Here is a 25525-nt window from a genome sequence, read left to right as displayed (position 1 = left end):
AATAAAAGTGTGAAAATTTCATTTCGCGTACCGTACTTTCTTCAGTCTAATATTCCTTGGTAGCTCACTAGAAGATTTATAAATGCTATTCCAGCTCACAGGCTCGTAAGTTTGGCGACCATTGATCTAGACCATATTCTATCTTGAGCCCTTAGTTTTTGTACAGTTCATACTGAACCAGTAGGCTACAAATAAATTCTAGCTACTTTGTGGGCGTCCTATGGACGTTCTTGTTTTCCCTATGTGATTCAAATTCAATCAACAAATTTTTTAGCTCTGTTAACTCATTATGAATACGATTCTAAATCTAGATTTCATGAGTTGAAAGGAATTTGTACAGTACAAAATGTTTTTACAAAAAAATAATATTTCTAAATTCAATATTTGTGATCTACCACTTGTTCTACTCCATCTATATTCAATGCAATGGGTAGGAAATATTTTGTAAAACAAACGTTTTTTTTCCAATAAGAAAAATACTAAGCTACGTTTACACCAAAGTTATTAACAAATTGTTAATAACTTAATCCTTATAGATTCTATTAGATTGAACATAACTTATCATACACATGATGAACATATGTGTTTGTCAAGTTCCGTTCAATCTAATAGAATCTATAAGAATTAAGTTATTTAACATTTTGTTAATAAAATTGGTGTAAACGCGGCTTAAAGTAGGTCATTTCTTTTTTTCCACTTCCATGATATTTTGAGATACATTTCTTGAAAAATCTAGAAAAATATCCAGTATCTCCAACTGTCATGATATTCTCGGATATATTTTTCAGAAAGACATTGAACATTCTCAGTTTCATTATGTTATTTTGGAATATATTCTTCTCGAAACCTTATAAAATAGGTACCTAGTATTTCATTGAGTGTAAGGCTCAACTCACACTTACGCGTCTCAGGTCGAGAAGAGACTCGACTCTAGTGGATAGCATGTGTTTCCAAATGGTGACAGTCGCGGAGACTAGAATCGACTGGTCTGAGTGTCACCATTTGGAAACACATGCTCTCGACTAGAGTTGAGTCTCTTCTCGACCTGAGTCGAGAGTTGAACCTAAGTAGTATTCTTGAATAGGCTATACATTCTCCCAAAATCTATGAAAAATACCAAGTTAGTATTTACATCGTTTATGTTATGATTGATATTGGTAGCCTATATTAAACTTAAAAACTTGAAAAATACTCAATAGGTTAGTAGCCTATTATCGTAAAGATTGCATAGGATATAGGCCACACATAAGTAAATATTCCTCTATATGCTTTCACCTATGGTATCTTTCTATACATTTGTTAATATTTTCCATGACTTACATTCTCCACAAAATCTTGTGGAATATTTATCAGCTCAAACATGCATCATGTTCTTGAATCTAAATATAAATTCTAAAGAATGTTCTGATGTGGATAGTTATAGGAAGAAGTAGGATAATTTGGTATTTTCGCTTTCTCTCTCTTACTCTCTTATTGTCAGTGTCACTTTGTCTTTCTCTTAGTGGATGAGACTATTCTCAAGAGAGAGACAACTGGAGCTTCGAAAGCGAGAGATACGATGAACGAGAGAATGTAGGAGGCGACTAGCTGGCCCAGAAACATCACAGCCTGAAAACAAAATAAAATATAAAACTGAATATATATTAAAAATTAGTAGAAAATTAAATATGTCTGTTATATTTCACAAATATGATGGGACATAAACATCATAGCCTGAAAATAAAATAAATGAAAATATTATAATAAGGTGAAATAAAAACGATATTGTCAGTTCCACATAATTCATTTGAGCCAAACTTAAGTTTCAATGCACTTAGGCATCGTCTTAAGTGATCTTTTTTGGTTTTTATAATCTTTTTATTTTACCTTAATAAATGGAGAAATTCCACTGAAAGCTGTTCCTAATGTAAATAATATTATAATTATATTGAAAATTGAGTAAAAGCCCAAATATGTCTATCAACTTTTATATCACAAAAAATATGTTAGGACAGAGTGATATGGTAAGAAAGAATCATATCAGTGAGTTTAATCAATGAAAACCTCTAGAATTAATATATTTGAAATTGGAAATTACTTGTGCTTCTATAATCCATAGACAATTTATTTCAATATATTTATTCATTCTAATTGAGTCTTGTCTTGCCTATTTAGACTAAATATTATTTAAATGGCAACTTAATTTATTCAAAACAACAAATACTTGTATATCTCAATTATCCACCAACTAATTATTCCTCTATTCTATTATAAAGTATTTCAAATGGAAATTACTGAGATATTGCATTTATTCAAATGCTAATGGATTAGTAATTATTATTAACGAAAATCCAAATTAAATGCTGTAAATCACCCCGAAGACTTCTGCTTCTGCAAATATCGAATTTCCATATGGCTGTCCACCCTGTTGTCAATATTTTTGCAGTAGCAGAAGTCTTCGGGGTGATTTACAGCATTTAATTGAGATTTTCGTTTAATAATAATTATTACTATTGAAGTATTTCAATTGATTCTAGTTCTTATACAACCGATTTTGTGCTAAGAGTGACTATCCAACTCTCTATCTTCCTTCCTATAATTTAGAAAGTCTCAATTTCATTGAAAAACTATTGAGGGATGGAATTTTACTGACTCAATGAACATTATAGCTCATGGGCTATTTTCGTTGAAAGTCTAACTTGAATGAACAAGTAATAGTTTTAGAATTATATTTCAAATATTATACTTAGTACATATATAGACCATAGACTTTTATCATTGAAATGCTAATTTGAATGTTCAAATAATAGTTTCAATATCATTTTCCTCCACCTACTGGCTAAAGTACTTACTTTACTCCCTGAAACATAATACTAAAGTGTCACTTTTTCGCTCTCGGTAGTAAAAAACAGAAAAACTCCCTAGGGAGTAAAAGTGACTCCATTTAAATAACATGGGATGCATCTCTATTTTAAAAACTTACATTATAATAGGTTAGAAGGTCTAAGCTCAGATGAGAAAGCATAAAGAGGTGTCTGTCATTGAGTCAACTGAATTCAGTACCACAACCAGAAATTTGATCAACTCATGAAATATATGTTTGTATGATATTATATTCTTAATATTAGTAGACGATAAAAATTTATACAATTTTTAAAATATCTTATTCTATTCAAAATACCAGCCAACAAATATTCTTGATCTGCAATTCAATACTGAACCGCGTGATCTGGAGTCAGCCATTTTTGGTAGACACCCAGCTGATATAATTGTGACAACTTTTGCTAGATAGCGCAATCGGCAGTGCCAATCAGATGGCCGGTTTTTAGGTTTTAGATTTTAGGTTATGTTGTTAGCTGAAACATTGAAACATTGATTTTATTTGTAGTTCTATAAAAAATTGTAGATGGAGGAAAAATGTTGTGTACATCACGAGTGAAAAATACTTTTTCTCCCTCAGGAAAATTGTTGCCCTCGGCTTCGCCTCGGCTTCAAACTTTTCCCTCAGGAGAAAAAGTCGTACTTTTCACTCTAGATATACAAATAACTATTATTTCAAATTAGTTTCGGTACTCACGACTAAATCTTTGCCGAGATGAACAGGGCTGTCCATTCTCATGGCGAATATACGGATGATAATCGGGTGGATGAGATAGGCGCAGTATGTCACTCTGCTGAAAGGATACAGCACTGTCCACGACAGGAATTTGTTCACATAGCCTGAAACAATTCAAAATACATTAAAATATAATATATATCATCCAATAGATTATACTACATTACTCGCGCTCGGCAGGGGGCTTCGCCCCCTGCACCTCCAGTAGGGTGGGTTAATTAGCAGCCTCCGCGCTTCGCGCTCCGGCTGGGAGGCGGGCTTCGCCCGCCCGATCGTCTTTTATGACTGTATAGGGTTGGAAAGCAGCCTCCGCGCTTCGGCTGGGAGGCGGGCTTTGCCCGACCAATCGCCTTCTATGACTGTATAGGATTCAGTAGCAGCCTCCGCGCTTCGCGCTCCGGCTGAGAGGCGGGCTTCGCCCGCCCAATCTCCTTTTATGACTGTATAGAATAGAATTATAGTAGGTACCCTTAAAAACTGTTAAAATAATTTGTATTCTTGTTCTATTAGTTTATTAATTTTAAAGGGTACTATAATTGTATTTTATGAATATTCAATTATAAATAAATAGAAGTTTCAAACCCTTATTTTTAAATAGATATTATTGTAATGGATGAATATTATTGGTTATTGTTAAGGTGCGTACAGATATACGCGCCGCGAACATGAGCAATTCACTTTTAATCAGCTGATGCCAAGCTTTTTATATCTATATCTTAACGTTTCTGTAAAAATACAGATATAGTCAGCTGATTAAAAGTGAATTGCTCGTGTTCGCGGCGCGTATATCTGTACGCACCTTTAGGTTGTGAGAATGAATAACTGATTGGTGAGATTACTTGGTTGATTAATTGGTGTAAAATATTCTACAGATAACTATTCCAGTTTGAACTCTCAGTATTCCTTATGGATAAACCAACGAATCATGAATAGTGAGGTCCACGTTATAATGGCAGTGTTTGATTAGCAATGTATTGCAGCTATCCTTGTCGCTGTCATTCAACAAAGCGGATAGCGCTATCTCTTTCTCGCTTAGCTCTGTTGCCAGATCGTCTTTCAACAATGTAGAATTGATAATAAATTAACAAAATATTTTATCTTTATTATGAAATAATTGAAAAATATCATTTCTTGCTCAATAGAATATAATTGATTATTCTAAACGAGAATGAACAGTTAATATTACATCAATAAACCTGTATCAGCTACCGTCTATAGAAGAATAAGAATGATTTTTATTCCTTTAGTGCATTCAAATAATGCTATCGGAAACGACGAATTATACACTGTAAATACATTCTAATAGAATAAGATTTATCTCATTCAGGCCACAAACAATGCTATTGGGAACCTCTACTCAAGGTTTCCTCCATATATGTCAATAAAACAATAATATCAATAGTAAAATAATACAACGTACATAATACATAATTTAATATAAACACATAAAAATATAAATCTACACTGATAGTTAGAGACTATCGAGTACTATTACGTATGGTTTCCAAAAAATGATTCTCTACTTGCAGCTGGAGGAAATCAGAAAGTGAGTATAGTGGGAACTGTAACAGAAGGTTTTCAAGTTTTCGTCGGAATACTGTTAAAGGCAAGTTTCTGGCTGAGTCTGGCAGAATATTAAAAAGTTTCAAGGATACATAATTAGGACTACTTAATACTCTCTTCAGTCTTGTGTAAGGTACATCTATTTTTGTGTTATTTCGTGTATTATGGTTGTGGATGTCAATACTGCATCTATATGAAGGCATTGACAAGACAGAGGATAGGCAACGTTTTCCTAATATATTATTCTCCACTGTCATTATAACGTGGACTTCACTATAGTCGTTAAAGTGTTTTACAACCATAATAATTATTTATCATTGAGAGCTATATTTTTCAAGAAGATTATTATTTTAAAATAAGAATATTATTTAAAAGATTCATTGAAGAATTTTGATGTGACAACCTGCTCTAGCAACATTTGGACAGTTGTATAAATTAGAATTGGAATCGTTTTGGGCGTAATTTAGCCTGTGGTTCTTTTCTTCAAGTTGTATAATTCTAAATTATTGAATAATAAAAGATTAAATTCAATTTGATAAAGTAGTGTACCTCCTAGTTATTCTGTCTCGTTTACAACCCACATTATTGTGAACTATTTAAGAAGAATGAATTTGATGAGAAAAAGGGTACCTCCATATCCGGTAGAGCAGGCAATGACGATCCAGGCGAGACAGGTGGCCCAGGCGGTGTGACTGAGAGAGGAGTATGCGGCGGCTGAAACGGGGTGAAGTTGCTGCTCGTACAATCCGTACAACAGACAGAGAAGGCCGACTGTAGACAGAGTCCACCCTACCCAGGTCACAATCTAGATCACAAAAAAACAAAAAATACAATGATCAATTAGGCCTATATCTATATAATCATGATTATATTCATAAGATAATATATTTATTCATGTAAATTACAATACTTGGTGTCTAAAAATATTTATATTCATCCAACAAATTATTAAATTTACCCCTTGTAACTTGCAAGAAAATGAGGACAATATTGAAAGAATATCTAAAAGGAATTTCGATGATTGCTATATATTATAGGTACTTTACAAAAATTAATTGCTTGAGCGGGAATCGAACACGGCACCTCCTGCTTCCCGGTCAGATGTGCTTTCTAAAACCCGAAAGATTTGACCAGAGACAAATGTTTACAAAAAACATTGAACAGTATCTTTCAAAGACCTTAAAGAGATAATAGACCCACAATGCCTATGCCTTCCCAATGATAGCTCTTACTCGAAATTGAAGGCCGCCATTGAGGTATTTTAGCACGAGATATTATATACATATAAATTTGTAATACTTTAGATTACAAAGGCATTGGTATGTAATAATCTTATAGGTTGCCCCCTCAATGGCCGATTTCAATTCCAAGTACGACACTAGCGCTGCATGTGAGTCTATGCATCTTTAAGGTCTTTGATATCTTTACTCTATGATTTCACTTCCATTGTTACATTAGTTTTTATTGATTATATTTTTAATATTGAGTGTTAAAACCATTACTCACCCTGTTCATCTTAATCTTGCAATCGATTTTGAATAGGAACCATCCAGTGGCCATTCCCACGAGGTAGGGTCCAAATCTGGTCCACGGCTTGTCATAGATCTTGTCGAATAATGCCAGAGGGTCATCAACACTGTAGAGATTGAGAAACCACATCAAACATCAACCAAATCAACTATTTCCTTTATTTCTTTTTCAATTGTACTGCTAAATGTGCGTTTAATGTAATAATGGAATTTATAGATCCTGGGTGCCCTCAAATACCTATAAATATTTTAAAATTATAAATAATCAGTACGGTAGTCTTCTTTTGTTTACAAATGAATGACAAGCTCGGGCATACATCAATTTAATAAAATGTTGACAAAATGATGTCTATAATCCAAGTCGTGAAACAAGAATATAATCAATTTTAAGGAAATAGGACTCATAGATAACGACAAGTGATAGGCCTATTTTACTGCTGTGAATTATAATAATTTATTATTATAAATTATTATTCACTTAAAAGTGAATAAATGATCAACTTTTTCGGAGTTGCATTTCACTACTGATGAGAAGCTTCATAATGAGTAAACTGAAATTTATTCATTACGAAAGAAATAACTCAATTATTAAAATATAAGAATATCAAATAATGGGTGATTGTAAATCACTGTTAATGTTGTATCTCAATAATAACAACACAATCAATTTATAAAACTAATAATATTACAAACGTACACATAATTTATGAAACTTCAAGTTAAAAAAATGACAACATATTCTTACATTATTAGAATTTTTAAATTTTTGCTGGCTGAAGTTTTAAAATTTTCCTTCTATTGTCACTGCCGCCTGCCTCAACGATAAAAATGTATTATTACTTGTGTAAAACAATTTCTCCTTTTCCTTTTATCTCATTCCTTTCTAATTAATGTTCGCTATTTTCCCTTTTTTTATTAATTCTCTATCAAAATCTGATGTATATTTCTTATATTTTTTTACACTTTGTATTTGTTTTATATACTTAAAATCTTTGAAGCTTCATATTTATTTTGTCTGAGTTTATTTATCTTTTGTAACTGGGCACTCGCCGATGAACCTTCGAGTTTGGCAGGACCCTCAATTGTTTGAATTGCGAATAAAAATTTTGATTTGATTTGATATTATTTCACAAGAAAAATTTAGTCAAGTATAATCATGTTTTGCATACTGTGCAGTACTTACTTGGGCATATGCTTATTACTGAATGCAATGTAGGCAGTGGTACACCAAGAGCTAATTAGGAACACGACCATCAAGGAGGCTGCTGCTCTGAAGTGTCTAGAATAGAGAAATAAACGATTATTTTCAATAATAAATTAAAAGTGAGCAATAACATTTTGAAAGGATGCAATTAGTAAGGATATATTGAACCCACAAAAAATGAGGTAGGCTACCACATTTTAGTTTAATTACATATGCTTCATATATTATGAGAGTACATTATTCATTCCCATGAGCTTGTATTATCAGTTTAATACAGTATAATAAGTAGACTAAGCCACATTATGTATGTGCAGATAAATTTTAATATTCTATTGTAATGCATTTATAAGAATACAGTGTATCGTTAGTTTAATCATATAAGTAGGCCTATTCAAATAATTTAACTCGAATATTAGTGTTTATTTTTCAACAATTACATATCTTGAAATTATACTTACTTGACAGCCATGATGAGGAGTATTGTTCCAAGAACGTAGAACTGCGTATCATCTGCCAAATACCAACTCCATAGCATGCACTGTGAACAAAATCATATTGAGTTATTTGAAATCTATAATGCCAAATATTTATTAAAAAAAACTTTCAATCTGAAGAAGTTGAGTGGTTTGAAAATGAACTATTTCTAATCATTATTATTCAGTAATAACTAACAACAATAATAGGTCGGTCTAGTGAATGTTGATTCCAAGAATCAATTTGAGGTATTATAGCATGATAGTACTTTGAAATATATTCACTGATCTCATACCTACCCAACAGTGGACAAGAAGAATTTCCACTTTTTATTATACATCTAAGTGCCGGTTGCACAAAAGCCTGTTAAATTTCAATCGTAATTAATTCCAGGAGAACCAATCAGAGAAGCCGTCTTATCAAAAAGGCCTTCTCTGATTGGTTCCGCGATAATAATCACGGTTAAAATTTAATTGTAAAAAATGTAGATCGCACAAAAGCCGGTTGAATCTTAATCGTAACCTAATTAATTCCAGGAGAACCAATCAGAGAAGCCGTCTCATCAAAAAGGCCTTCTCTGATTGGTTCTCGTGACATTAATCACGGTTAAAATTTAACTGGCTTCTGTGCAACCAGGACTAACAGTATAACAGTGATGTAATGATTGTACTCAACTCAACACGTTCGTATAAGCATATTTATGTGCTTGAAGCAAATTGAGTGATTTATTTATTCAAAATCAACATATAACAAGATTTTGTTGATACTTTTAAAATTAAAATATAACATTACGAGAATATTCTAATAAAGCTGCGTTTACACCAAAGTTATTGACAAAATGTTCATTTTTCCGTCCTTATAGATTATATTAGATTGGACATAACTTATCATACACATGATGTACATATGTGTTTGTCAAGCTCCTTTTAATCTAATATAGAATCTATCAAGATTAAGTTATCAACATTTTGCCCAATATATTATTAGACTACAACATTTTGATAATAACTTTGGTGTAAACGCCTCTTAATATAGCTAATGCTTGTAAACTACAGCAGTAGAAAGTCAACTTCCTATTCTTGTATTGTGCCTATTGTTGTATTGACTCCTCCTCTAAACACGGACTTGTTCCATATTAGAGGAGTAATTTTTAGGGGAATATATTGTAGGATGAACTTTCTGAAAATAAAATTAATTCGAATTTGAAGTAAAAATCACTTGTGATCGCCATTAGCAGTAGCATATCTTGCTATCTTTCGACCGTATAAAACTAGAATAATTAAAAATGTGTTTGGCTACATGGAAATAGATAATAAATTACTTACGGTACAACTCATATTTAGAGGAAGAATATATCAGTTTTTCAGAAGAAGAAAAATGGTTACCGGTATATTGGTTTGAATGATTGGGTAATTTGAAAACCATTGAACACGAATAAAACATGATTACCATTGAATTAAACAATAAAACTAACACCTCATATTTTTGTTTTTTCTTATCATCATGTCCGCAGTCTTCAGACCTGAATTGAATCGATACCAGCTTGAGGATTTACCTTACTCTATATATAAGACTCAATAGAAGAGTGTGGATCAAGATTCTACTCTCTTAGTTTGACAAAAGTTGTACCTAGTTAATATAAACTAATTTGATGAAGTAGCCAAGTATAAGCTAATATAATCAAGTCAAGAGCTGTTCTCTACAAGATAATACGCCAAACATCTTTATGACTTATGAAATAGTAGCATAACACAATAAAAAAAATTCAAATTTCAATATTTCAATAATCTGCTATATTAAATTTCCACTATTTTCAGCATTGATTATATAGCCTACTGATATACTCATTGTCTTTCATAGGTAATTAACTTACTTCTACGAACAATTTTTTAATCTAGATTATTAATAAGTGGGTGATGTTTTTGACTTACCTGGCAAACCTGTATGCCACCATACCAATAAACTGAAGCACACATGATACAAATCCGGTGGATTTGGTTATTTTCGACAGATCGTGTTTTGCTGTGGTGCGGAAGTATAGGAAGGCTACCAGGAGACCACTAAAAAAGAAAAATCACCAACAATATTGATATACCAGTAATTCAGTTATAACTTATTTCATGGGTGAAAATTACTATTATTCATTGATGGAAATACAGTTATAATAGCCTCCACTTTTCAATTGACAATAATATTATTACAGTTCATCTATTTACCTATACAAAGTAATAGCATAGAGAAAAAATAGCGTAAGTAGATATCCCATGGTATAGGGAATTTATGTCGCAACTTTTACTGTTATCCCAAGCCAATTACTGTCGATTATTGTCAATTTTTACTGTTTTGTTGGAGTGAGAGTGTATAAACGGCACAATTTGAGAGACTCCCAGTGTCACACAGCTGCATGGGAGAGAACTACGTGGACTATCGGCTTGGGATAACAGTAAAAGTTGCGACATAAACGCCCTATACCATGGGATATCTACTTACGCTATCGTTTCTCTATGCTAATAGGTACACAATAAGCTTCGGTTGACGTGTGAGGTTCATTGAACCTTTGGATCCTTCAATATACATAGAGTGTTTGAAAGGACTCCCTAGCTTTAATATGTCATAGAATCTGTAAAAAGTGATATACACTATTCTAGTTTGTGGTGTTTGATTCAGCAACTGTCCAAGTTTTGTCCGCCAGCAGTTAGCAGACCTGCTTGACCTTGAGACGGCACCAGGGAACAGTTCCCTCAGTTGAGTTCGAGCACAGAGGAAAGAAGCACTACTTATGCTTATTCCGTGGTATGCTTATTCTACTAGTATGCTTATTCCGTGGTTCGGGCTTCCCGGGAAGGTGGACAGGGAGAGCTGGCCCAATTTCTTGTCACCACGAAGCCTGGACTTAACCCCTCTGGACTTTTTATTTTGGGGACACATGAAAAATGTTGTGTACAGTGAGATAATCCGAGACATGAACCATTTACGGGGAAGAATCGTCACGGCGGTTGGGACAGTTACACCTGATATGTTGGTGGATAGGCCTACAAGGCGAGTACTTGAATATCGTCTCGACCAAAGACCTTAAAGAGATATTTATTTATACATTAATATATACAATCATTCTCAACTATGAATGATTGGGAAAGGAACAACAGGCTTAAAGCCCAAAACTGTTCCTTTCCCAAATTTAGATAGAAATTGTCCAAAAATAGGTTATGTTTACACTAGACCCACAATGCCTATGCCTTCCCAATGACACTTATGACCTCTTACTTGAAATTGAAGGCCTCCATTGGGGTATTTTAGCACGAGATATTATATCTATATTATTTGTAATATTATAGATTACAAAGGCATTGGCATGTATAGGTTGCCCCCTCAATGGCCGATTTCAGTTCCAAGTATGACACTAGCGCTGCATGTGAGTCTATGCATCTTTAAAGTCTTTGGTCTTGTCGTGTGCAGGGCAACAAATGGATCCCATGTTGAAGTGTACTAATGACTGATGTCTCTTTTTCATTTTAGACCTATATACTTGTTGATGTACTTTTTCATCAATTTACACATTAAATTTAAACCTAAAACTAGGGAGTTCTTCTCCAAACACTCTGTATATAAGAATGTACAGTTTATCTGATAATGCACAAATGATCGAAAAGATTTTATATTTTCAGAGAAGAAATTAATAGCACTTGCAATATAGTTTATCTGATAATGCACAAATGATCGAAAAGATTTTATATTTTCAGAGAAGAAATTAATAGCACTTGCAATATTATAGAACATGGAATTAATAAATAATTTAATGATGAATCTTGCATTGTTAGTTATAAGGAATTATCACTCTACCAATAATTAATGTCATGCTTTAAAGAATCCTTGTCAGATATCGAATATTCTTACCTGATGAAAAAGAATGTATCAACCGAGAATGCAGCATTATTGATTGTTTGGAACAGTAATTCTTTCTCCACAACATTTCGGTACATCATATTGTCTGAAATTATTAGAAACAATTATTGTCAATGAAACATTTAAAGTTGTATGGAGGTAATTCACTGTATTTGAGTTGGTTTTGATTATTATTCCAACATATACTTCTCATTATTTTATTACAGAGTTATCTGTCGACCTATATAATAATATGTTTTGTAAATAAAATCAATTTGTTATAAATTTATTTACAACAATATCAATAGATAACAATCTAAGGCTATGTACACATGGTACGCGTCCAAAATTCTGCAGTTGTACACATGCAAGCGTTTTATACGCGGCGTCCACCTCCATTTTAGCAATGGAAGTTGAAGAGGTTAACATGTTATGTGGCTTGTGTATCGTAGATATAAAGCGAGAAAACGAAGGCAAAGAAACTTTTGCATTCACCCTATTTTGACCAATAGATTAACGCATGGTGCTTTTGTGACACTTTACCCTAACTTGAGGAAATACAAACCCAAATTTTTTAACTATTTGCGAATGTCGATTTCATCTTTTGACGAGTTGTTGGAGATCGTAAAAGACGACTTGGCATCAAGTTCTTGTTCTGTTCTTGTAATCAGGACTCGCCATATCCCATATGACACGTCGACTTTTTACTTCTTCTATAAACAATTCTGTGTCAAAATTGTTCATTTCCATGGCTGCACACTGAACAGAGTTGCTGTAAAATCACTACACAAAACAAGTGAACTAGATCAAAACTGGCGTCCGACTGCTCTCATGTGTACAGTCCAACTGACTGTAGTGTACTGGGAACTGCGCTGTCGCCGCGCGGTTCAGGTTGAAAGTCTGGGCGGCGCAGTGCGCGGCGCGTCCAGATTTGAGTGAGTGGTGCATGTGGACGCTGCCATTATCTCCATTGTATATCGCACCGCGCGGTCGGACGCGCGTCTCAAACCGCGCGGTGCGACGCTACCATGTGTACCTAGCCTTAATGATTTCTTATAAGATTAATTAGATTTATTACTATTATATAATAAAAATAACTATATAAATTTATTATACTACTCAAAATTTCATGATGTCTTACATTTATTTTACACTTTTGTTATGTTTGTACTGCACGCATTATTTTGCCCTGTTTAAAATGTTACAATCATGTATAATTTTGACGAAATAAGCTCAATTCAATTCATTCTCAACCAAGTAAGTAATTATGATCATTCAAATATAACATATCAATACTTTAATTTTGGTGGAGTTACTTTACCCCTTCTACAATGGATAAATGTATTTGAATATTTCATCAGCCACTGAAAATACATTTATATGGCTCTTAGTTGATGGGAAGTCCCAGGATGTCCCAACTAGCTTGAATTTATTACCCAATGTACCTAATAGGTACCTTGGTATTACCTATTATTCAAGTCGTAAATGGGCTTCTCGACTGGATTATCAAACAAGCTGGATACAATGAAAATTCATATAATCATATAATAAGTAAAATATTAGTGACTATCTCAGTGATAAAATTCTGTAGGTGATCGACTATAGTCTGAATCTAGTCACTTGAAAATATTAACTACTACTCATATTATAAATAAAAATAGAAATCCAAGTATCCTTTTTAAAATTGTTTTAACACTGTTTAAATATTGTTTGAACAATTGTTTAAACAGATAACGATCACCCCGACACATATTATTATAGTGGGGTATCATATTTAGGACTAAGTTTATTATTAGCAACTTTTGTATGTATAATATAATAATTATGTAAATGTTTTATCAATAAACTCCTCTGGTTGCAATTCATTGACAATCAGAGAGATTATCAATTATTATTATATTATTAATTGAGTTCTAAATAACATGTAGAACAAAATAGTATGAGTTTTCTTTCCTTTTTTTAGGACTACTCTTGAATATAAATCTTATTATCCTTTTTAAAATTGTTTTAAGATAACTCATATTTTCTCTTTCCACATGTTATTTTGAACTCCTTGAAATCAAGTTGCCTCACGACTAAAAATGTTGATAATTATAATGGGAATAGTAAAGATGCATAATCATCGATAATACATACCAGAATACTTGAAAGCCACAATACAGGTATGACCCAATATAACCCAGGCCATGCTGAGAGATCTCAACCCATGCACCGTGGGTATTGTGTCAGCTCCCACAGATTTGTCACAGATTGTCATCATGTTCCTCCGCACCGAGAAAGATAACATCACTTCACGCAGGACTCCTATAGAAAAACAATTAACCATTCATAAATCTCAATTTATCAGACACACTTACATAGAAATAAGAAGTAGTTTTTATTGAATGAAAAAAACCCAAGAAATTGTCAAAAACCACAGACTTATTGATACTTAGAAAGACCGGTTTCGGCTATTACACCATTGTCAATCTCTGATAAACGAGTCTATTTTTAACCAGATCACTCCCGTGTTATCGGATGGACACGTTAAACTGTCGGTCCCGGCTGAAGTATGACAGTCGTAAGGCCCATTGACGGCTTAAATTATATATTCAGGCGGTGGGAATCTGTATAAATCTGTGGTTTTTGACAATTTCTGAGTCTTTTCATTCAATATGAATAATTACCACAATATCAACTTCTCAACTACACAAAAATTGAAAGTATAGTTTTTACTATTGAACGCTATTCATTTCACATTTTCATTTCGCTGAAAATGGTATTTTAAAGCTTTATTATCCAAAAATTATTAATATTCTACGAAAAAATTGTTGATCAATAATGTTTCTGATGCCTGATTATTCATGAACAATAATTCAATTCTCTACACTGGTTAATATTGTTACGTACAACAGTTTTTTGTCATTTGTGAGAAATTAGCTTTTGGTGACAAGATCTTTTTTGAACGCCGCCTCCTCAAATAGTCGTTACAATAATTGAAAACAGGGTACTTTGGTATTCAATTTTCAAAGAGTAGTCCATACAAGGAACTAAATACTCAATACAACACTATATTTTATATAAATTTATTCATTACCGTATACCGTATTGATCGTTTGAAATTTGACTATTGATAAATATCAATATTAATGTTCATGCAAGGATCTATTCAAGATACTCATATGAATTGATGTATTTTGATTGATTGAGTACTTTATTTATGTAGATTACAATATATACTGGCTTATACACTTATATACAATAGCTTACAATACAGCAAAATTATAGATGAGTTTGCATAATATAGACTAAGAAAATAATTATTGAACTGTATATTATATGAAAAAGTAATTTGTAATATAATAACTATAGGTAATTATATTGCTATGCATCTACATAAATTGGCGGAGCTTTGGACATATCAATGTCCATTCTTCGGAAAGAATATTAAAAATATCCTCCCCACTAACTCTCTACCAAAAATATGTATAGTAGCCTAGTAGAGATAATAATTCGCAGAATAGTATCTGTGCAAAATGTAATAGTAGGCTATGTATAACATTATATAGATTTGTACTTGTAATATTATTTTTAGTGGTGGTCCTTTTTCGGTCTTTCCCACGATACTTTTTTCAACATCTCCCAAATGTTTTCAGATCTTCCATGGAAATTATTATTTCTAGACATTTAAGGTCTTTTCCATTTTCACTTCTCAATCGTCTGAATTTGACAATGAATCTTGATAGTCTATAAGCTTACCTGGCTTCTTGATAACTTCATCCGAAGCAACTGAGTTACTTTCAGTGGTTACTCCACTGCCATCCTCTGCCATAACTCCTGAAATAAAATAGAACTTTAATATCTTTAAACTGTTTTATTCAAAATTCATCAATAAATTATAGAACTTTTTGTCTTGAACTTTATATTGAAGGATTACAAGTCATGATTTCACCCACTTCAAAGTTGAAAGTTTAAGTGAGCAACAGTACCTCCCTCAAAAAAATTATATTTTCCAAATTGGGATAGGAATTCAAATATGTTTTCAAGTCATCATAATTATTAATCAAACAACTCAAAATAATTGAAGTTGCTTTCCATGACGAAACACTATACTTATAATAACTTTGTTATGGTTCTGACACTGTGTTACTTATAAATATTTGAAAAAAAACACTTACTTTTGTTGGAGTATTGAGGAATGCATTCCACTCCTAAAGAGGAGCTTCATCAGCCTCAAAATAATTCAATACCCCATATAGCCTCAGTAGTATGTTCATTGTTCAATTTTCAATAATTAGATTCCAATGAATTCTAATATTGATCAATTATGTTAGTAAATTACTTTTTTATGATTATTTTATAAAAACAACCAGTTTCGTGCACTCATGCTATTTCCAAGCCTTGATTGTCTTTTGCTTGAAAATGGCATAAGCGCTCAAAACTACTTTAGTTGTGTTCATGTGAAAAATATTGAAAATTGGTTCCTTACTAGTGATTTTCATAATAATTTAACATCCAAATAGTCGTATTAAAATACTTCATAACGGTACCTACTTAATATTGTAATTTTATGTGATTGTATAGATGTTATGTTATTGTACTTGAAGGACCGGAATAAAAATCTATTCTTTTCTATTCTGAATTCCTAAACATGAGTAATGCATCCATTAGTAGCTACTTTTGATTAAATTTAGAATAGATTCTATATAACTGAACTCTAATATAAACTTTCATGAGTTGAATATTCAAATTGCCTATTATGTCAGTATTATTGAATGTACTTTGTGGTCTGTTAGATGTATTTCTGTTGTAATTTTATGTGACGTTTCCGATTGTATAGATGTTATACTTGAATGAATAAAAATCTGTTCTATTCTGTTCTATTATATTGATATACTGCTACTTATGATGATGAGGATAATATTATTATGTTCAATGTCCAGTCGTTGATAATAACAGAAGAATTCTGCAACAATCTTTAAATATTGTAGTTTTTTATGGTAAACTACTAGTAGTTCTGTTGAATCCTATACAGTGGTTCTATTGAGTTCTATACAGTAGTTCTATTGAATTCCATACAGTAGTTCTATTGAATTCTATACAGTAGTTCTGTTGAATCCTATACAGTAGTTCTATTGAATTCTATACAGTAGTTCTGTTGAATTCTATACAGTAGTTCTGTTGAATTCTATACAGTAGTTCTGTTGAATCCTATACAGTAGTTCTATTGAATCCTATACAGTAGTTCTATTGAATTCTATACAGTAGTTCTGTTGAATCCTATACAGTAGTTCTATTGAATTCTATACAGTAGTTCTATTGAATTCTATACAGTAGTTCTGTTGAATTCTATACAGTAGTTCTATTGAATTCTATACAGTAGTTCTGTTGAATGATATCAAAATTCAGTATTGTATTTTCATGCTTCCATGTATCCAATAGGTACCGCATCTTATATTGATAACAGAAAACTTCTGCAACAATCTAAAAAATATATTCTAGTTTGAAAGTCTTGAAAGGGACTGCTGTAAACTGATATTAAATTCAATATTGTAGGCTACTTCCATGTTATATGAAATACTGAACCATGTACCTTCCATATTTTCCCCCCATTTCATTGTAAGAAATTATTTTTACTACTAATCTGAAAATACCTATTTCATATTTTTTTCTCCAATTTATTGTGAGTAGTTTTTCTACTATACTAATCCAAAAAAGTAGTAAATCCTACTAACCGTTATTATTATTCTCAGCATTCATCTCGACTTTGACAACCGTCTGCCCGCTCCTGATGGAATTGTGGTGGATGTTTTTGGAAAAGACGAACGTGTAGTTGTCATAGCTGAAGTTTCCGTCCTTGTCCATCACGTACTCTAGATAGAGATCGAGGACGGTGCCGATCAGAAGAAGAACGAAGACTGCTGTACTCACAACACTGCAATAAAGAAGAGAGAAAATGACTGGTTTTGCACACAGAACACTTCAATCAAATTCTGGATATAAATAGATTGATGATGCACTATAATATGAAATGAGAGTAAATAATATTGTTTCATAGCATTATAAAAAATAGCATTGTCTTTTTTCCCAAAGATAATCTACTTCAGAGCAACATAGAGACATCTTACATTTTTCGTATTCTCCACAAGGGACTCCCCACCAACAAAAGTCATACGAATTTACTTTTTTTCGTGTTTAAATGTTATAATGGTGTTCAAGAATATTGCAGATTTCAGTCCAATAACTCTGATAGTAAACAGGATGGGAAATATATACTGGTGTAACGTACACTCAATTGATTTTTCACAATACTTCCACACAGTTTCTTATGAAGACATGTTTAATTGCAATGACTAATCAGTGTGTGTTGCGTCATAAGCAACTATGTGAAGTATTGTGACTGAACGTGTCTTGTCTTGTCTTTACTAACTGGTGTGTGCCTAGCCTAATGAAATAAGCGTTGAGCGAAGACTTGACAGAGGGTACAGAGGTACTTTCTGGGGGGTACGGGTAAAGGGGGTCCATATAACAATACTATTTTTGTTTCTAATGATGATTTATCATCATTACAATACATTCCAGTTACTTACATAAGGACCCAGAAGAGTAAATCATCGGTGATGGAGTATTTTTTCAGGGGTGGCTATGAAAATGTACAATCATGCATAAATAAATATTATTATTATTATCATTTTATTCATCACATGACAATTGCAGTGAAAGTCGGCCTTTGGCAAGACTTATTTGGTGCATTACTAAACTGAAATGTTCAAAAATGTTCTCACAATGGATGCTGTGCTGAGAACAGCTGCTTTTTCCATGGCATATTTTGCACTTTTCGATATTCCCATCTGACAAAGATTTGCTGACACTTTTCTAGTTACAACTCCAACCGTGGAGATAATGACAGGAACAATTGTGAACTTTCCTTGCATCCCGACATCCTTGATCTCAGCAACCAAGGGAAGGTACTTGGAGACCTTTTCATTATAATACTGGTCCAAGTTGTGGCAGCATGGTATGCCAACATCTATTAGTGTTGTTTCCTTGGCTACCTAATCCATAAGGATGATATCTGGTCTATTATGAGCCACTGCAATTATTATTATTATTCTTACCGTATTATTATTATTATATTTGAGGTTTTGCTTGACCACTCTTCCCCTGGGCTCCGACCCCCAAAGGAGAGTGACAAGCGATTTTACCAGAGTGACTGCTCCACATGTCCATGTGGTGAACAATCATACTGGGTCCGTTACCATTAATCGTTTGCTCTGATTAGACGTAATGACCAAGGATGACAGCCTTCTGCATTTGACCTGCGAGTGCAGTAGCAGCTCTCTCACAGGCTGGAATGGTTTTAAGGTTGACCAAAAACGAGGGTTTCATGCCACCCAAAAGTCCTATAATCAACACCACCATTCTTATGGAGTAGCCTGGGTTAAGCCTGCGCAGCTCTATTAACAGGTCTTGATATTTTGCCTGTTTTTCCTCCTCCTTGCTGACAATGTTGCCTTCAGCTGGTGCTGAGAACTCGATTACATACATTGTCTTTGCCACTATGTCAAGGAGGACAACATCAGGCTTTGTGGCTCTTAAAAGCCTGATGGTTTATTATTATTATTATTGTTATTATTATTATTATTATTATTATTATTATTATTATTATTTTGGTCTTTGGTGTGTTATGTTGTATCCTGTGTTTGACAAGTAATAAAAGTGCAAGTACGGTATTAATACAAACTATGAGTTTATATTCCCAAGATATAATATTAATAAATTATTATTATTATAAATGATTATTTTTGAGATCACTGATTGATTATATCAATGTACTATTTATATTTGTTTTTTATTATAAAAATATAATGTAAAACTTGAAACTTGACTCCTCCAGTCAAACCTTCTTTAGAAGGTTTTGGAGAATTTATTTTTCGTCTGGTAAGAAATAATTTTTTGAAATTTTCACTGAAAAGGAAATTGCTTTGTTTATTATTCTTCATTTTTTGTTTGTAAGATTCCTTTTTATAAGTGTATTTTTCATTTTTGTTTGTTATATTTTCTGTAATGAACTCCCTTCTTCTGGGGGTACCAGGACGAAGGAAAAAGGAAAAACAATATTATTATTATGCATTGTGCGGTGACTTGAGAGAGAGGATCTGAAGGATACGGTCGGATGAGGGTCCATATTGAACCACTATGATTTCTTATGATAATTCAACATAATATATTTTAGTTACTTACACGAGAATCCAGAAGATTGGGTCATCTGTGATGTAGTATGCGTTGTGCGGTGACTTGACAGAGGTGATCTGGAGGGTGCGGTCCATATCCAACATGGCCTCCCTGGCAGACAGCTCCACCAATCGCGATGCATCTACAGATGTGCACGATAGAGGTAGGCATACTCCCAACAGCTGCGAGCGAGGCTGTAACAACACAGAACAATAATATTTCAACAATTAAAACTTTATGAATTATATCAAACAAGTATTAAAAATGTAAGTAAATTCATGATAGTCTCTGTAAACTTCACAAGTTTAATCAAGAAATCATTGAAAATAGTATCTTACATCACATGGACGGGAGGGGACTTTTTGCAGGCGAGAATGATGTTTCTAGTCGAGGCGTCAGCCGAGACTATAGTGAGGTCCATGTTATAATGGCAGTGTGTGATTTGCAATGGTGTTGCTATCCTTGTCTATCGTTCAACAAAGCAGATGGCGCTATCTCTTTCACGCATTGCGATGTTGCCACATCGTTTATCAACAATGTAGAAATTCAACCAATTGACAAAATATTTTATCTCAATCATGAAATTTTTTTTATTACATCTTTAAAAAATATATTTTCTTGACAAATAAAATATGATCAACTATTTTCAACAATAATGAACAGTTAAATTCATCGGATATACCAGTATCAGCTGTTTGGGTGGCAAGGCTGAGATCTGGCAACCCTTTTCTCCCATCTTTCTACACAAACATTATAACGTGGACCTCACTATAGAATTCCATTCGAGCACTGCAAAAGACATCACGTCCAAGTTACGTACACTATTTTTTTATCATAATAATCTAAAGAAAAATAATTGAGAAATAGAAATGTTTTTCTACTTCTCAATATTTTTTCTTAGATTATTATGATAAAAAATATGTACGTACTTGGACGTGAATGTCTTTTGCAGTGCTCGAATGGAATTCTATAGTGAGGTCCACGTTATAATGTTTGTGTAGAAAGATGGGAGAAAAGGGTTGCCAGATCTCAGCCTTGCCACCCAACAGCTGATACTGGTATATCTGATGAATTTAACTGTTCATTGTTGTTGAAAATAGTTGATCATATTTTATTTGTCAAGAAAATATATTTTTTAAAGATGTAATAAAAAATGTTTCATGATTGAGATAAAATATTTTGTCAATTGGTTGAATTTCTACATTGTTGATAAACGATGTGGCAACATTGCAATGCGTGAAAGAGATAGCGCCATCTGCTTTGTTGAACGATTGACAAGGATAGCAACACCATTGCAAATCACACACTGCCATTATAACATGGACCTCACTATAGTCTCGGCTAACGCCTCGACTAGAAACATCGTTCTCGCCTGCAAAAGGCCCTTCTCCGTCCATGTGACGTAAGATACTATTTTCAATGATTTCTTGATTAAACTTATGAAGTTTACAGAGACTATCATGAATTAACTTACATTTTTAATACTTGTTTGATATAATTCATAAAGTTTTAATTGTTGAAATATTATTGTTCTGTGTTGTTACAGCCTCGCTCGCAGCTGTTGGGAGTGTGTCTGCCTCTATCCTGCACATCTGTAGATGCATCGCGATTGGTGGAGCTATCTGCCAGGGAGGCCATGTTGGATATGGACCGCACCCTCCAGATCACCTCTGTCAAGTCACCGCACAACGCATACTACATCACAGATGATCCAATCTTCTGGATTCTCGTGTGAGTAACTAAAATGTATTATGTTGAATTATCATAAGAAATCATAGTGGTTCAATATGGACCCTCATCCGACCGTATCCTTCAGATCCTCTCTCTCAAGTCACCGCACAATGCATAATAATAATATTGTTTTTCCTTTTTCCTTCGTCCTGGTACCCCCAGAAGAAGGGAGTTCATTACAGAAAATATAACAAACGAAAATGAAAAATACACTTATAAAAAGGAATCTTACAAACAAAAATGAAGGATAATAAACAAAGCAATTCAGTGGAAAATTTCAAAAAAGTTATATCTTACCAGACGAAAAATAAATTCTCCAAAACCTTCTAAAGAAGGTTTGACTGGAGGAGTCAAGTTTCAAGTTTTACATTATATTTTTATAAGAAAAAACACATAAAAATAGTAATTTATATAATCAATTAGTGATCTCAAAAATAATCATTTATAATAATAATAATTTATTAATATTATATCTTGGGAATATAAACTCATAGTTTGTATTAATACCGTACTTGCACTTTTATTACTTGTCAAACACAGGATACAACATAACACACCAAAGACCAAAATTATAATAATAATAATAATAATAATAATAATTTCATCAACAATTTTTAAAAAATCTAGGCTACTCATTAATGATAGTCTCTAAAGACGAGATACTGACCAAATGCAAGTGGTTTAGACCATGGCAAAAGTTATCTAACTGTACATATTGGTGTGCGGCCAAAAACTTGAGCCTAAATCAGAATAGAACGTAGAAATGTGATTCATTTTTGACAGGAGAAACAGATGCAACTACAATGGAGTTCCTAGGTTCGATACAAATTCAACTTAAGAATTCCATATTGTTGAATGATCTATTGTTGTTATGTTGAAAATTTCACACTCTCACTGTGTGAGAGTTTATACCATAGAGAAACAATAGCGTAGATATCCCATGGTATAGTGCGGCTATGTCGCAACTTTTACAGTTATCTCAAGCCGATTACTGTCGATTTTTACTGTTTTGACCGGGATAGTGTATGAACGGCACAATATGAGAGACTACCAGCGTCATAAAGCTTCACGGGAAAGAAATACGTGGGCTATAGGCTTGAGATAAGAGTAAAAGTTGCGACATAAACGCCCTATACCATGGGATATCTACTTACGCTATTGTTTCTCTATGGTTTATACCTAGTAAACTAGAAGATATATGGGAAAATGTTACAAATAAAACTTGTAGGCTAATTTTTAAGCTTCAATTTTGTATTCCACAATTTTTTCAAACACGCATGTTGTTCGAGATATGTGCAAAAACAAAATATGGTACTTTCAAACCACCCCACCATTTCACAAGGGGTAGAGGATGACTTTTGATATGATACCCCCACTATTTTGAAGGAGCTGTGAGGTTGAAAATTGTGTTCCAAACTTTTCCCTCTATACCTTTTTTGAGCATTCATTGCCTGGACTGTTTATATCATCTCAGTTGATACAATGTTATTACAACATAGATACATTGAAACATTCTATACAATGTTGAGAATTAAAGGAAAGTAAATCAAATTGAGCTTACAGTAGGAGTGATATGACTGTTGAGCTTGACCATAGTCCTCAGCATGAAAAAACCAAGAGCGAAGGGCGCTCTCTCTTCCACGACAGGCTGCTCGTTGATCTGGTAGCAGAGTGTTGCGGAACCCACCCAATAGTTGTTACCCCACAGGAAACCACCGCCATATTTGCCACTGGCATCGCTCACTGAAAAACAAACAAATCGGAGAGTTAGTGGATCGATCACCAAAGTATCGAGCAATCGGTTGGAATACATTATTTCAATAGAATATATCAATGACAATAGGAGCGTAACTTACTAGAATACAAATAAGATCGGAGAATTAGAGAATTGATCACCAAATCTCAAACAATTGGTTGAATACATTATTTCAATAGAATATATCTATGACATAGGAGCGTAACTTACTAGAATACAAATAAGATCGGAGAATTAGAGAATTGATCACCAAAATAACAACATTGGTTGGAATACATTATTTCAATAGAATATATCAATGACAATAGGAGCGTAACTTACTAGAATACAAATAAGATCGGAGAATTAGAGAATTGATCACCAAAATATCAAACAATTGGTTGGAATACATTATTTCAATAGAATATATCAATGACAATAGGAGCGTAACTTACTAGAATACAAATAAGATCGGAGAATTAGAGAATTGATCACCAAAATATCAAACAATTGGTTGGAATACATTATTTCAATAGAATATATCTATGACAATAGGAGCGTCACTCACTAAAGTGAGGTCCACGTTATAATGGCAGTGTTCGATTGGCAATGGTATGCTATTCTTGTCTATAATTTGACAAAGCGAATAACGCTATCTCTTTCTCGCTTTACTCTGTTGCCAGATCGGCTTTCAACAATGTAAATTTAATAATTAATTAACAATTATTTCATCTTAATTATGAAAATTCATTATGAAATTATTGAAAATATAATATTTGTTGCTTGATAAAATATAATTGATTATTTAAATGAGAATGAACAGTTAATATTACATCATAAGCCTGTTCAGCTACCGTCTATAGAAGGTTTTTTGTGTAGTTGAGAGGTTGATATGTGGTAATATTATCCATATTGAATGAATAGACTATAGTGAGGTCCACGTTATAATGGCAGTGGAGAAGATAGGAGATCAACGTTGCCGATCCTCTGTCTTGTCAATGCCTTCTATAGGCTGAATGAAAAAGACTGAGAAATTGTCAAAAACCACTGATTTATTGATATTAGAAAGACCGGTTTTCGGTTATTACCCATTGTCAATCTCTGATAAACTCCTAGTTTAACCGAAACCGGTCTTTCTAATTATCAAAAATCAGGGTTTTTTGACAATTTCTCAGTCTTTTTCATTCAGTCTATAGAAGGCATTGACAATACAGAGGATCGGCAACGTTGATCTCCCATCTTTCTCCACTGCCATTATAACGTGGACCTCACTATAGTCTATTCTATGAGTCAAATATTGAGTCTATTTTATGATCGCATTTTCAGAATCCATTTAATAGTGGTCTATCGAGATTTTGCGAAGTTTTTATGTAGGAACTGATCTAGGAATTCATATTTATGACCTGGAAATAGTGATGCATGAAAACTCAACGGTTTAGGATCAAATCGCAAACTTCGGAACTATTTTGATATATTAATAGATAATAGCTTGGACATGTTAATAAATTCCTTCATATTGTTTCCTGAGTTTAAAAGCCTCGAAATTCATTCCTCCTATATTCGATTATAGTACTATTAATTTGTTGATCTGAAAAGTC

The 25525-nt window shown here is 33.1% G+C and overlaps 1 protein-coding gene across 1 annotated transcript; it reads right to left on the bottom strand.

Moving 5' to 3' along the window:
* Window positions 1-569: 569 nt before the first annotated feature.
* Window positions 570-23935, bottom strand: LOC111053893 (nose resistant to fluoxetine protein 6; the record flags this gene model as incomplete). The annotated part of the gene is given in 14 exon segments (XM_039431822.1): window positions 570-1608; window positions 3557-3699; window positions 5789-5963; window positions 6665-6794; window positions 7871-7966; window positions 8350-8429; window positions 9815-9887; window positions 10297-10425; window positions 12260-12353; window positions 14384-14551; window positions 15986-16063; window positions 17962-18161; window positions 20471-20655; window positions 23754-23935. Coding segments are annotated over 14 exon segments (1859 nt in total), but the record flags the coding sequence as incomplete, so codon positions are not given.
* Between the last annotated feature and the right edge of the window lie 1590 nt (window positions 23936-25525).

This window comes from Nilaparvata lugens, chromosome 7, assembly GCF_014356525.2.
Source record: "Nilaparvata lugens isolate BPH chromosome 7, ASM1435652v1, whole genome shotgun sequence".
NCBI classification, from domain to species: domain Eukaryota; kingdom Metazoa; phylum Arthropoda; class Insecta; order Hemiptera; family Delphacidae; genus Nilaparvata; species Nilaparvata lugens.
The sequence above is the reverse complement of the archived record's forward strand: the minus strand, read 5'-3'. Positions and strand labels throughout refer to the sequence as shown.